This window comes from Anabrus simplex, chromosome 7, assembly GCF_040414725.1.
Source record: "Anabrus simplex isolate iqAnaSimp1 chromosome 7, ASM4041472v1, whole genome shotgun sequence".
In the NCBI taxonomy this organism is placed as follows: domain Eukaryota; kingdom Metazoa; phylum Arthropoda; class Insecta; order Orthoptera; family Tettigoniidae; genus Anabrus; species Anabrus simplex.
In genome coordinates, this window is record NC_090271.1 from 225,329,121 (window position 1) to 225,345,248 (window position 16,128).

At 37.2% G+C, this 16,128-nt stretch overlaps 1 protein-coding gene across 1 annotated transcript in view; it reads right to left on the reverse strand.

The window, feature by feature from the left end:
* Positions 1-190: 190 nt before the first annotated feature.
* The window catches only part of hppy (MAP4K3-like protein hppy), a 385,487-nt gene continuing 369,549 nt past the window's right edge, over positions 191-16,128 (reverse strand). The window contains exon 24 of the mRNA XM_067151579.2: positions 191-3,268. Within this exon, the coding sequence (XP_067007680.1) occupies positions 3,160-3,268 (109 nt within the window). The 3' untranslated portion in view covers positions 191-3,159. The remainder of the gene's footprint in view (positions 3,269-16,128) is intronic.

Genomic DNA, 16,128 nt, shown 5'->3' on the forward strand with positions numbered 1-16,128 from the left:
TCTCTACAAAATGTAGTTTACACCAACAATTATTCTACCTTTCTTGTTGCAACATTATTCTTGCATCTCAGTCAACCTCAACCTTCGACATTATTTTCAAGAAAATAGTTTCACATGTTACAAATGCAACTTGCAACAGTGAAAACTGTTATTTACTTGACAGAACTAAATGTATGTTTGAAGAAGAAAAAATAGTATATGATATGTTTTCAGATAATGATGTAATTTATATAAAATATAACAAGGGAGAACATTTTGTCATTCTTATACAGAAAAACATTTTAGATCACTGACAGAGACTTCATTTACCCACCAAAGATAGATAAAGAACATATGTTACATCATAGACATTCATGATTTTCTTACACGTAAAATGCCATTTTGGGATTATATTTATTTTGTTTCTGTAAATTGGGATGCTATTATTTTGAATATGTTTCCACTATATAAATTGTTAAAAAATAATTTGTCATGTATCTTACCACAAATTCTATCAGAATACTCCAAAATGTTTACCCAAGGGCTACTTTTTTCTTGAAGGAAAGAAAATAATATGCAACAATTCTGGGGACAATTCTATCTGCAACAAGGAGATATTAAACATAACACCAAAATCATCTAACATTTTGAACTAAAGGGGTATGAATTGCCTGAAGTGTTTTAATTTTCTAAGATATTATCTGTTCTATAGATCACAGGATACCTCTGAGGAGGTATACCACAGAAATATCCAAGTTTATAAAGAATTATACAATTCATTTAATCAATAATGAACAATTTCTCCTTGGATGAAAAACTTAAATTTAATTTAAAGATTGATGAGTAAAGAGAATTATAGGTGAAGGTATTCAGAGCAATATACAACACTATATGATGCCAAACCAAAAGGTAAACAACACTGGTCCTTGTATTTTCAATCGGCACTTTTATATTATGATAACTTTCCTGTAGTCTTATATTTTGACACAATCCATTAACAAACATTATTGCTAAGCTGCACAGAATACACTACTTTAAGAAACAACAAACCAAGAAAGAAAAGTAATTTAACTACATGTCATAACTGACCTAGTGAACTGTGATCTCATTTTTAAAAAAACCATTACTTGATAGCTCAGATGAGTCCATAATTGTAACAGTCAACTATAAATAATGGCATGAGAAATTTTAAATCCAAATGTAATGGTACTACCAGGTTATTCTCAACATTTAACACGAAATATAAATTTCATGATTTCTTAATATTACAGCCAATAGTATATTAGTTGGTCATTTGTTTTTTATATACCAGTTGTTAACAGTTCCCTAATGTTAGCAGGTAGATGGCACTTCTACATGTTTAATATTTGACCTCTACCAGCCACACTGGAAACCAGAAATTCCCATTGGCTAAAATGATGCCTTGCTGAAGATTTATTTCCTAACTTTTATATGCAGCATCATCTTGCAAAACTCACTTAGAACATTATTTCAGCCCATATTCTGCTCTATTTTATTGGAAACATAGTACTTTCATTGCCACTGCAGTAGAATTTTATTGTTTTGCAGGTACAACACAGTGGAAAGGTACAACCCCTACGTTCACCAATTCAAGATGTTCATTTAAACCACTCGTAAAATTTTCTTTGCACCTAAAATGAGAGATTGTCAAGTCATATGCACATCTGAGAGGCTTGGAGCTTTAGCTTAGAATGATTTACGTTTAAAATGATGTTAGAAGCAGACAACGTAACATCTTTAAAATATTTACGATGCTTCGTGTTCCATATCAAACAAGTAATGATTATTAAAAAACAGTTTTAATATCAAAATAATGTAAAATAAGTAAATAATTAAAGTATATAATAATACATTAGTTAATTAACATGAATTCATGTCTTTTTAAGAATAATTAAATCTATCGCTTTTCTCTTTCTAAAGACATGTTTTCCATGTAATATCAAAACAATAGGTTGAAATTCCACTGTATATTAAATCTTACTAACTTGCTTCCCTAACAGGCGCTTAGTATTATGCTGTTCAACTACACAATAAGTGAACCAGACTGTTGTTACCACTATTTCTTCAGAAACAGAATAAAATATTCCCATAATACATAAAATAATTGATGCACAACCTATACTTTCAATCAAGTAATTTATCTCCAAATGTTTATATAATCTATTGACATTTTAAGCTTCTCTTACTAGAAGATTACTTTAAAAAAAAAAAAAAAGAACTTGTCAAAACCTGTTCCTGCAGGTAGTTGATTCTCAATCTTCTTTGCTAACTGCACAACATGTAGAAAGAAAAAAAGTAACTTACAATAAAATGCCAAAAAATGTTGGTTGCAGTCTCTTTGCCGAGCATCCACACTTACTCTGACTAGCTGTGAAAAACAAGGTCAGTCTTCTGCTTTATACACATCTTCAGCATTTCTGAAGTACAAGTTGGCAGTGAAATATTACCAAACATAACCAAATGACTGTCAATGAAGTATTGTTCCGACTATGGAAGCAATGCTACAAGGAAATCCTTACGTTATAATTTTTTTTACTTGCTAAGAGGATATAAAAAAGAAACATTTTTAAATCTGGAAAGATTAATCTACATTCTCTTGAGAAATACCTAAACAACTAGGCATTTACTATTCATAGAATTTAAAACTAAATTTTCTAACTTCCATTCTGTTTGTAAAAAAGAGTAACATTATAAACCCTCAAAAAATACATGTACGTATACTGGTAGTGAAATGACTATAGACTCTAAAATAATTAAATAATTAGAGTTAGAACTCTTTTGTGGATTTACTTTTTAAATTGGAAGAGTTAGGGTTTCTGGATTCTGATCAAGTACACACATCTCCAACAGCCCCAATTAATGATGATATGCTGCAGGAAGAACATCCGGCATCACTATGTACAGTGTCTTCTTCACAAGGCAGTATTCATACACAGAACTGAGGTTTCATTCACTCACACTTGGTTGCTGTGAAGTACAAAACCTTCTCGACTAGCATGTGTGGGAGTTTAGTATTTATACAATATACAACAGTTTCAAAAGTATATACAACCATCTCATGATGTCTATGCCTCTTATCCGAACTGTAACACAACAAAGAACAGAAGGCTGAAGGGAATCTCCTAGATAAGAGGTGAAATGGCGATGTTTACAGTGCATTCAGTAGCTGGCCTCATGACCAGCAAGAATATAGAGATCTGCTCCATCCTCACAAAGTGTACCTCCTCTTGAGACCTCCTGACAAAGATGACTCTCCAAAACCACCACCCTGTAACACAATTAAAAGTTATAATATAGTATTTTACCTGTATACACAATACTTGTATGACACAGCAGGAAAGAAATAACCAGATGGCATGAAAATCAGAAAAAAAAACAACAGAGAAATCAGCTCAAGATGTCATATCGCTACAACATTTTGTTACCGAGTTTTATGTTACACAGACTCGGACAGATCTTATGGCGACAATGGGATAGGACAGGGTTATGACTGAGAAGGGAGCAACCGTGGCCTTAATTAAGGGACTGCCCCAACATTTGCCTGATATGAAAATTGGAAACCATAGAAAACTACCATTGGGGTTGCGGACAGTAGGTGTTCGAACCCAACATCATCTGATGCAAGCTAACTTTAAAGTGCCTGAACCGCACAGCCAACTTGCTCAATGTAATGAACCACAATACAACTCACTTCTATTTAGTCACCCCCACCAAAAGGTATCCGATATTTGAAACATTCTGAAATCATACTTCTCAGTACTGTAGAGCTACAGTCCTAAATGCATGCAGAAGAGCTTACATGGTTAGTAAACATTGCTAATTTAGAATTTCCTATCACATAGAGTAACCATTATTCCTACTATTCCTTATACCCACTCCATCATTCTTGGCGCCTTTGCTGACTGATCAATACTATTACAATGTTAACACAATCACAACATAAATATACAAAATTACAATAGAAAAGTATAAATGTATGGAATAAATCATACATTAATATTTTATTGAATCAATTCATTATCCAATACTAGCATTGCCAATCATGCAATAATTTTACCTTCACAATAACATACAATAATGCTTATGCCATAATAGATTATTATACAATAATTTTATATTGTACTATTAGCAAATGTACTCGTGCTTCGCTACGGTATTCTACATTGTACACGGATATCGAAGTAAATACTGAGCGTGCAGTAAATAAGATTGTTTTAAAATTGCATGTCTCTTAGGGTTATCCGAGAAATAGCATGGGGAGGTCTCCATACGTTGTTTCCAATGTAAAATGTAGGCAATGGCAAGCTCACTTGTCTACTGCCATTCACAATTGAGTTGGGAAGTTTACAGTATAATTGCAGGCTCCACTGCCTACTGCGTGGTCACAATTGATTTGGGGAGATTTCGTTACAATGGCAGACCCCATTTCCTACTTCCAGACAGATTAGGCTACAGTTGAGAAGTTTTTATTATAATGGCAGGCAACTTCCCTACTACCATTCAAAATGGAGTTATGCAGCTTACTGCCAGTCAGACAGAGTTGGTGAATTTCCATTAAAATAGCTGATCACTATGCCTAATGCTAGTCACATTTTAGATGGGTACATTTGTATATAACGACGGGCACCCTGGCCTACAGCCAAACACAATCGGGTAGGGGAGTTTTGAACAAAACTGCATGCTCCCTTGCCTTCTGCAAGTCAAATCGAGAAGTGAATCGTTCAACTTACTAATGTCTACACAGGAGTTGGAGAAGGACCCCATTCTTACTGTCAGTCAAAGTCGGTGTGGGGAGTACTGATTACAATAGCAGACACACCCTTTCTCGATTGCTACAAATCGACATCAACGAATATACAGTATATAGATCGACAAACGAAAGAATATGCATGTTTACAATATTACAGACCTTCATTTACAGATTAACTTATGCTCAACGGTACGTCATATCGACAAAGGATTGTACCATAAGACGCAATATTTAGTGGCCTAAATGGCTGGTCCTATGATATTTTCTCACATCTCATCTATTCATGGGTCAGATTGAGTTAGAAACGGTAAATAGGGTGAAATTTGTGTAAGATTACCTTACATTGCATTACTTTTCGGATAATTATGTGACATAGCATTTGGCTCACATATGGGTACTGGGTGGGGCAATGTTCGTGTAGAGTTTGATTATTCTATCTTTCCTGTAAGTGATTGAAAGTATGAATTATGCATGTAAAAATTCTATATTTACTTAAAATCAAGAAATAAAGACGAATCTAACGAATAAAGGATACAGATACGACAAACAGTCATAAGACCAAGGTTGAAGATCACTCCAAATCGAATGGAGATTGTGCCATCCGTTATGTGATAGGATATTCCGTTTATCCCACGAAATACCTCGAAACAAAGATCTGCACTATGCACCATAATTAAAATTGCCTCCATATTTCGATATTCTTCAGGGATAAAAAGTGGAAAATTTAAAGATCTTGGAAGTTTTCCGTCCGTTACAGGCTAAAACGTATAACGTTTCCAAATTTCCATTTTCTTGCTCGTCTGGCAGATTATGCCGCAATCTGGATTTTGGGTGAGGGGGGTAAAAATGACTTTCAGGAAACTACACTAAAACTACGCAGATGGTCATTATTACCCCTCAAATGGGTAACTGAACGAAAATTTCACCAAAACAGTCAATATACAGGCACACACAGTCGTTACGATTATATTTATATAGATGACAGATAAGCATGGGCACGTTTGTAAGTGCAAATCTTCATTTCGAGATTTACTGCTCCTAAACAGTAGATCATACCAACAAACGGTTTGCATCCTCAGACGTCCGTTTTATCACTCTACATGTTTGGTCTAAAAGTATTTTCTCGTGTCTGCCACATTTATGGGTTCAATGAGTTACGATATTTGAATGGGGTGAAATTTGGATACATTTTTAACATTTTACATTATTTTTCACATACTTATATGGAAGCCAGAGTCATGAAACTTGATTCGCATATAGCCATTGGTCGTGTCAATGTGCGTGTCAAATTCGATAACTCTATCTTTCCTATGAGTATGTCAAACTAAGTAAAATATGTGTAAAAAGCACAAAATTTACGCTCAATCAAAGTATACAGCCAAATCTACCCTACTGTATGAGAGGCAATCTTGAGAGAGAGAGAGAGAGAGAGAGAGAGAGAGAGAATTGAATTGAATTTATTGATCATGATTTACATGCCACTGAGACTGAAAAGCCCCTTTATGTACCGTCTTCTTATAATACAATGCAGATTTATGAAAACAGTAACTACATTTTTATAATATTAAAGTATTAAACTAAACAAGAAACTTAAAAAAAATGAAAATACAGATACCAAATCCAGTAAGGTTAAGACATACATTATATAATAAGTAAGAAAGTAAATCATTAAGCTCTTCTGTTATTTTGGACTACATGGGTTTAAAGAATATAAAGCTAAAGCAGAGAAACAATTTTCTTCGAAATATACATATTCCTGATTGTTCGACACAAGAATGCCTGATCTCAGCCTCTTGCGTACTCCTCCAGAAAGATAGATGTTAAGAACTGCTTTAGTTGGGTACAGTTAGTGTTACTTGCGAAACGGTGAAGATTAAAGACGTTAAAGATACGTGATGCAGTGCAAACAAAGGATTTGATAAATTTATTGGTACAATGAAGGGGAATTTGAAGGGTGGTTTGTGTAAACCTATTACCTCTGTTATGTACCGACTCCATAGGTTTAAATGCATTATACAGGTAGGATGGTGTCTTCAGTTTGAGAATTTTCTGCGTAGCAACAGCTACTGAGATTTCCCGACGTTCATGGAGTTTCAACCATTGTAGCTGTATGTAATAGGGTGTTATGTGTTCATCACGCCTGGCATTTGTAACGTAACGAACACGTGCGTTTTGTACCCTCTGTAGTTTTATGTTCAAAGTTTCAGATAAGTCGTTGTATACGACTGAACCATAGTCAATTATTGGAAATATAAGACTTTGAACAAGTAGTTTTCGCATGAAAGTGGTGTACATGACACGTTACGTTTCAAAATATGCATGGATGACACAACTTTTCGGATTACATTTGACGTATGATCAGACCAGGATAAGGTTCTGTCGAAAATTAGACCTAGATTGTTAACGGTGTCACTATAATGAATATCTGTCTCTAGAATTTTTATTGCTGGGAGGGATTTGAGGTAAACAGTTTTCAGGAGTTTTGTGTAACCTATGCAAATAAGCTGGGTCTTAGCCACATTTAATTGGAGGTTATGATTTGCGCTCCATTCAATCAATCGAGAGATGTCATGGTTAAAATGCGTTATAGAAGAAGATGCGTTAGTGGGACAAAAGTGGAAGTAAGCTTGTAAGTCATCCGCATACATGTGAAAGCTACTGCTTTTAAAGACTTCAGATATGTCATTAATATAAAGAGAAAAACATAAAGGACCGAGGACTGATCCTTGTGGTACGCCACAGTTTACTGATTCCCAGCTAGAGAATCGACCGTCAACGAACGTGACTCTTTGTGATCTATTTGACAGATATGATTCAAACCATGACAGAGCACTCTGGGAGAAGCCAATTGACTTCAGCTTAGCAAGAAACAACTCATGATTAACAGAGTCAAATGCCTTAGAGAAATCAAAGAGACATAAGATAGTAAGCTGCCTCTTATCGGTGGCCGCGCGTATATCATCTGTAACCTTCAGAAGAGCAGTAGTAGTACTATGGCCCTTTTTGAAGCCAGATTGGTAGGGATTTAGAATGTTGTATTTAGACAAATATTCACATATCTGCTCATGAACAATTTTTTCTAGTGCCTTACTAAGTGCACAGAGGATGTTGATAGGCCTAAAATCACTACCGACTGTTGGTATTCTCTTTTTGGGCACAGGACGTACATTGGCACGCTTCAACTCTGAGGGATAAACTCCATTCTGTAGAGAGAAGTTAAATAAGTGCACAAGGGCAGGAAGAAATATGTCCATGCAGGTAGAAATCATGGATATTGGAATATTATCTGGACCTTTAGCTTTAGTTCGTATTGATCTGACTGCTTTTTCTACCTGTGAAGGGTGTACGTACATGAAATAGAATTTATTTCTGTTACTTGGAGTGAGATGTCTATAATGTTTGGCAGTCTCTGATACTTTCGGAGAGTTGGAGTTAGAGACTGATGTCATATAATATTCACTTAATTCAGATGGAGTAACAGGCATCTGGCTATCTAGAGAGTGACTGACTTCAATACCAAGAGATTTTGCAGCACGCCAAGAAGCTGAGGTGCTCTTACAATTACGGAAGATCCTGAATTGCTCGTAATCATCTGGAAGTTTAGTTTTAATAAATTTCTTCCTAGCTCTGTCCCGTTTGTTTATCAATTCCTTAATATGCTTATTGAACCATGGTGATGACCGGTGTTTTACGAGAATTCTTTTTTGTGGCGCATGCTTGTCATAGAGTAAAAGTACAAAGCTGTTGAAGAGAGATACTTTTTGATCTACGTCATTAGACTGAAAAAACATATACCAGGGTAGTAATTCAGCGTCAGCACGAAAATTGTTCACGTCAAATTTACTGAAGTCTCGAACAAGAATAGTTTTAAGAATTTGTTTTGGCGTGGATAAAGTGAATACAGCATACAGCAAGTCATGACCAGAAAAACCGGCAGCTGGTTCCTGTCCGTATTCTACTACCAACTCATTGCAGTTCGATGAGATTATGTCGAGAGTGCTATCGGAAGTGGCAGTATGAAAGGTTGGATTGAATGGAAGGCAGTCGAGGTTACAAGCGTTGAGCACATCACGTATTTTTCCGCTTTCAAACGCCCCAGTTCCGAACCGAGCATTAACATCGCCCACAACGAATATATATTTATAATTCATAACATGAGAATACATATCATTCAGGAATGTATCCATGAACCCTACTTTTGGTGGATGATATATACAAGCGAAAAGAATTTTAGTATCTGAAAGGGCTATATCAAGGATTATGTACTCAGGTTTCTTACTGTACTCTCCAGGAGATTTACTAAGTACACTACATTTTATGCTATTCTTCAAATAAACTGCAACACCACCAGCGGCTCTGTTTAATCTGTCGTTACGGAAAATATTATACCCATCGAGACAGATGGCAGAATCTGGTACTGAAGGTTTAAGAGATGTTTCACTGACTGCGATAATATCAAACGAACTCTTGCCAAAAATGTGCCGGAACTCAGATATATGGGAGGAGTCGACAAGAGACTGAGAATTGATATGAATGACCTTAAGATTTCTTGTGTTTCTCACACTAACATCGTATAGTAAATCAGATAAGACACACTCATTACTTGTCATGTGTACAATATGGTACAAAGGGTTCAATAGTTCAATAGCAAATTGTACAAAGAAGTACGATGATTTTAGTAGCCTATACAAATATAAAATAACTTCAGGATTTAGAAATTATGGGATGAAGTGAGAAAAATAAATGAGTAGAAAATTGGAAAAAAATGAATCGCGTTAGCAGATATTTCTAAGTATTAAACAATTATAACTAATATACTACAGAGAGAGAGAGAGAGAGAGAGAGAGAGAGAGAGAGAGAGGGGGGACAAAATGTCACAGGACCAAAGTTGTAGATCATTCCAAATTGAACGGAGATTGTGCCATCCGTTTTGTGATAGGACTTACCGTTTAGTCGCGAAATACCTCCAAATGAAGGCCTGCACCGTAATTAAATTGCCTCCATATTTCAATATTCTTCGGCATAAGAAGTGAAAAATTTAACAATCTTGGAACTTTTCCATAGGTTACCAACTAAAAAGTATAATTTTGCTTAATTTCAATTTTCCACCTCGTGTGACAGATTGTGAGGCAATCTTGATTTTGGCCGACGGGGGTAAATTTTTTTTTTTTTTTTTTTTTTGCTAGGGGCTTTACGTCGCACCGACACAGATAGGTCTTATGGCGACGAAGGGATAGGAAAGGCCTAGGAGTTGGAAGGAAGCGGCCGTGGCCTTAATTAAGGTACAGCCCCAGCATTTGCCTGGTGTGAAAATGGGAAACCACGGAAAACCATCTACAGGGCTGCCGATAGTGGGATTCGAACCTACTATCTCCCGGATGCAAGCTCACAGCCACGCGCCTCTACGCGCGCGGCCAACTCGCCCGGTGGGGTAAAATTTAGGGCTTTCAGGAAACTATAGCTAAAAAATTATGCAGATGGTCATTATTAGCCCTTAAACGGAAAGCTGTAAGAAAATTTCAACAAAATACTGGTAGTCAATGCACAGACACACGGTCGTTACGATTTGATTTATATAGAAAAATGAGGAATCTGCTTTACGTACAACACCTTTTGGGCTATGTCCGCTGAAATTAGCCTGAGAAACCGACCTTTCATTATATCTCCCTTATTAATCCTCCTGTTGAAAAAAGGCACAAGAGATAAAAAAATTAAAATTGGATTTCCATCAAGTTTGGTCGATTTCCAGTCAGGTTGGTCTTGTACTTTATATATTGTGGGAGAGTGAAATCACCATTTTGGTTCCCTATAAAACCCCAGTCCATTCCCTGAATTTGAAATGTTATTGACCTTAAAACCTACCCTTGGACAGCTGGATGCTAAATATAATGTTTGGTTCAAATATCTTCAGTAGTTTTCAAGTTGTAAGAAATACGCTTGACACGCACCCGCTCTTGCGTTAAGTCCAGTAGGACTTGTACCGAAAAACGATCCGTTAATGATATCTCCCTTATTAATCCTGCTATCGAAATTATGCACATGAGAAAAAAATTTAGAAATTCATTTCCACCAAGGCAGGTAGATTTCCATTAAGTTTGGTTGTGTATATTTTGAGGGAGTGCAAAATCACGGTTTCGGTTTCGTATGAACCCCAACTCAATTCAGGGATTTAGAAATAATATTTACCCTAAAACCTACCCAAGGACAGGTGGATTCTAAATATGACGTTTGGTGGAAATGTTTCCAGTAGTTTTCAAGTTATAGAAAGACAGACAAACAGGCAAACAGGCAAACAGACACCAAATAAACTTACCCTTGGACAGGTGGTCGCTAAATATAAAGTTTGGTTCAAATATCTTCAGTAGTTTTCAAGTTGTAAGAAATACGCTTTTCATGCACCCGCTCTTGCGTTAAGTCCGGTGGGACTTGTACCGAAAAACGGTCTGTTAACGATATCTCCCTTATTAATCCTGTTATCGAAATTATGCACATGCGGGAAAAGGTTTAGAAATTAATTTTCATTAAGACAGGAAGATTTCCATTAAGTTTGGTTGTGTATACTTGGTGGGAGTGCAAAATCACGGTTTCGGTTTCGTATAAACCCCCAGACAGTTCAGGGATTTAGAAACAATATTTGTCCTAAAACCTACCCAAGGACAGGTGGATTCTAAATATGAAGTTTGGTGGAAATATATCCACTAGTTTTCAAGTTATAGAAGGACAGACAGACAGACAGACAGACAGACAGACAGACAGACAGACAGACAGACAGACAGACAGACAGACAGACAGACAGACAGACAGACAGACAGACAGACAGACAGACAGACAGACAGACAGACAGACAGACACCAAAGCTAAAAATTATGCAGATGGTCATTATTAAACCTGAAACGGATAAGTGTACGGAAATTTTGCCAAAATACTCAATGTACAGACACACGGTTGTTACGATTTTATTTATATAGATGACGGATAAGCATGAGCATGTTGAAAAGTGCAGGCCTCCACTTCGAAATTCATAACTCCTAAACGGTGAATGATATTAACAAACGGCGTGCGCCATCAGACGCCTCATTTTTCGCTCTGCATGTTTGTTTCTAAACCATTTCCTCGTATCTCCCACATTTAGGGGGTAAATTGAGTTCAAAAATTTGAATAGGGTGAAATCTGGGTACGTTTTTAATGTTTTACATTACTTTTTGCATACTGATGTATAAGCTAGAATCATGAAATTTGGTCCACATATGGCCTTTGATCGTGCCAAAGTCTGCACCCAACTTGATGATCCTATCGTTCCTATAAGTGTGTCAAACAATGAAATACACTTGTAAAATTCACCAAATTTACGAACAATCCAGAAATACGGGCAAATCTAACGTATAAGGGAGAGAGATACGACAAAAAGTCATAGGACCAAAGTTGTAGATCACTCCGAATTGAACGGAGGTTGTGCCATCCGTTTTGTGATACGACTTACCATTTACCCAACAAATACCTCAAAAGGAATGTCTGCACAGTCAGGGAATTTTGAGAATTTTAGATTTTTCTAGGGATCCTGAGGTCATCAGCTTCTCCCGTACCAAGTTTCAAATTTCAGAGATTTCTGGAAGCACCTTATTAATTCATGTTTTTTCATTTTTAAATATTTATATATTTACATAAAATCAGTTTCATGGTCCGTATCGCACTTCAATAGATTCACAATTAAGTATTTATTTTCCACCTAGTCGATACAATGATTGCTTAAGGCAATTTTAAAGGTCAAAAGTGGTACATGTTTCGTATATTATCAACATCTTCAGCCACATAACACTGTTTAGACGAAAAATATATAAAATTGACAAAGTAATGCTTTAGAGGAAGTGTCCTTAAAATTAACATAAGATTGACAAGATTAAAACAAACAAATAACTCAAGAGAAAATATATAAATTATTTCTACAATAGAAAGCAGTCGTCAAGGAAACACTTGTACAATATTCCATAGAGAAATTGTCCTAATAAATATTCTTTTCTTAATAATTCATGAAAAAAGATCAATTTATAAATTAAAAATTATACAATTTATAAGTAATTATCGAAATGAAGAAATCCTGATATCACAGTGCGGCTCTTATTATTAATGTAGATGAAAATATAACTGTGAAAGAATGACAGGAGTTACTGTTCCAAAGGAAAGCAGGCTTAATAAGATTTGACAACTAGGAATTAGTTATATTTTCATCTACATTAATAATAAGAGCCGCACTGTGATATCAGGATTTCTTCATTTCGATAATTACTTATAAATTGTATAATTTTTAATTTATAAATTGATCTTTTTTCATGAATTATTAAGAAAAGAATATTTATTAGGACAATTTCTCTATGGAATATTGTACAAGTGTTTCCTTGACGACTGCTTTCTATTGTAGAAATAATTTATATATTTTCTCTTGAGTTATTTGTTTGTTTTAATCTTGTCAATCTTATGTTAATTTTAAGGACACTTCCTCTAAAGCATTACTTTGTCAATTTTATATATTTTTCGTCTAAACAGTGTTATGTGGCTGAAGATGTTGATAATATACGAAACATGTACCACTTTTGACCTTTAAAATTGCCTTAAGCAATCATTGTATCGACTAGGTGGAAAATAAATACTTAATTGTGAATTTATATATTTATCGCTCCAGACTGACTTGCTTATATATATATATATACACTGACTGACAGAGCAAATGCAACACCAAGAAGGAGTGGTCAGAACTTTATGCCAATTGCAGGGTAGACTGACGTCACTGAGGTATGCTCATGATGTGAAATGCGCCGCTGTGCTGCGCACGTAGCGAACGATAAATGGGACACGGCGTTGGCGAATGGCCCACTTCGTACCGTGATTTCTCAGCCGACAGTCATTGTAGAACGTGTTGTCGTGTGCCACAGGACACGTGTATAGCTAAGAATGCCAGGCCGCCGTCAACGGAGGCATTTCCAGCAGACAGACGACTTTACGAGGGGTATGGTGATCGGGCTGAGAAGGGCAGGTTGGTCGCTTCGTCAAATCGCAGCCGATACCCATAGGGATGTGTCAACGGTGCAGCGCCTGTGGCGAAGATGGTTGGCGCAGGGACATGTGGCACGTGCGAGGGGTCCAGGCGCAGCCCGAGTGACGTCAGCACGCGAGGATCGGCGCATCCGCCGCCAAGCGGTGGCAGCCCCGCACGCCACGTCAACCGCCATTCTTCAGCATGTGCAAGACACCCTGGCTGTTCCAATATCGACCAGAACAATTTCCCGTTGATTGGTTGAAGGAGGCCTGCACTCCCGGCGTCCGCTCAGAAGACTACAATTGACTCCACAGCATAGACGTGCACGCCTGGCATGGTGCCGGGCTAGAGCGACTTGGATGAGGGAATGGCGGAACGTCGTGTTCTCCGATGAGTCACGCTTCTGTTCTGTCAGTGATAGTCACCGCAGACGAGTGTGGCGTCGGCGTGGAGAAAGGTCAAATCCGGAATCCGGCAGTAACTGTGGAGCGCCCTACCGCTAGACAACGCGGCATCATGGTTTGGGGCGCTATTGCGTATGATTCCACGTCACCTCTAGTGCGTATTCAAGGCACGTTAAATGCCCACCGCTACGTGCAGCATGTGCTGCGGCCGGTGGCACTCCCGTACCTTCAGGGGCTGCCCAATGCTCTGTTTCAGCAGGATAATGCCCGCCCACACACTGCTCGCATCTCCCAACAGGCTCTACGAGGTGTACAGATGCTTCCGTGGCCAGCGTACTCTCCGGATCTCTCACCAATCGAACACGTGTGGGATCTCATTGGACGCCGTTTGCAAACTCTGCCCCAGCCTCGTACGGACGACCAACTGTGGCAAATGGTTGACAGAGAATGCAGAACCATCCCTCAGGACACCATCCGCACTCTTATTGACTCTGTACGTCGACGTGTTTCTGCGTGCATCGCCGCTCGCGGTGGTCCTACATCCTACTGAGTCGATGCCGTGCGCATTGTGTAACCTGCATATCGGTTTGAAATAAACATCAATTATTCATCCGTGCCGTCTCTGTTTTTTCCCCAACTTTCATCCCTTTCGAACCACTCCTCCTTGGTGTTGCATTGTCACTGTCAGTCAGTGTACAGTGTACAAAAATTGTTGTAGCAATGTCCAGACATATGAGTGAGATTATTGAAAATCACAGAATGAAAATCAGCATGGAAAAGTGTAAGACAATGGTGTTGACTAGAGGAGAAAGGGAAGGGAAAGGAATGACCATAATAAAGGGACAAAACCTTGAAATTGTAGGGGAGAGTAAAAGTAAAAGGAATCAACAGCAAAATGCATTCTACCACAGTGTGAGCAATCTTGCGTGGAGGAAGGAAGTACCAATGAATTGTAAATAGGTGATGTATAAGACATACTACTGCCCAATACTGACATATGCAGCAGAGACCTGGACATTGACAAAAAGACAGGAAAATAAAATCCAGGCCAGTGAAATTAAGATTTTAAAAATATATGATAGGAAAGACAAGAAAGGATAGAGTAAGAAATAAATATGTGAGGAAGGAAATCAGAGTGGAAACACTTTATGACAGAAGGTAGAGGGATAAACTTAGATGTTTTGGGCATGTTAAGCATTTATAGAACATAGTACAGGCTTCTATCATTGGAGAGGTTCTTTGTGTCGAGTAGGTCATAATTAACTATACTTACCGACTGTTCATGCAGAACTAAACCTAGTTTGTGTGGCCCTGAAATGTAAGGCTCTGTTGGGACGAACAATACTCAGACCACTATCAACTCTAATTGAAACAGAACTGATTTTTCCTCAGCCACCCCTGCCTGATCCAGAAGATGGCAGACATAGCCTCGTACATCTTTTTTTTCTTTTTCAATACTTTTTTTTCGTATTTTTTGGTAGTCTCCTTCAGTAGTGAAAACAGAAGAATTCCACTCGACAAAGAATTACAGAAACCAATACCATTTGAACAAGAAGGTCAAATGTTAACAACAAACAGTGCTTCAAGACAAACCGATAGTGTTATATTAGGTTTAGGTGATTTCAAGTTACATTTAACTTTACAAAGGACTTTTAATATGACCTCCTATTCAATACAAAGGAAATTTAATATGTAATACATGTACTGAATAGGAGGACATATTAAACTTCCTTTGTAAAGTGAAAACCGTCAATATGGAATGATTCTAATATCTTGTAATAAGTTACATTTAATGCTCTTTTCCATTTATAAAATAAGTCTGAAGATGGCCTAATACAAGGGTTGAAACTTGTCCCAATGCAATAAATAATATAAACATATTATATACAGTACTGAACAGGTGGACTTTCCCATCCTTGTTGATAGTGATAAATCATCAATAT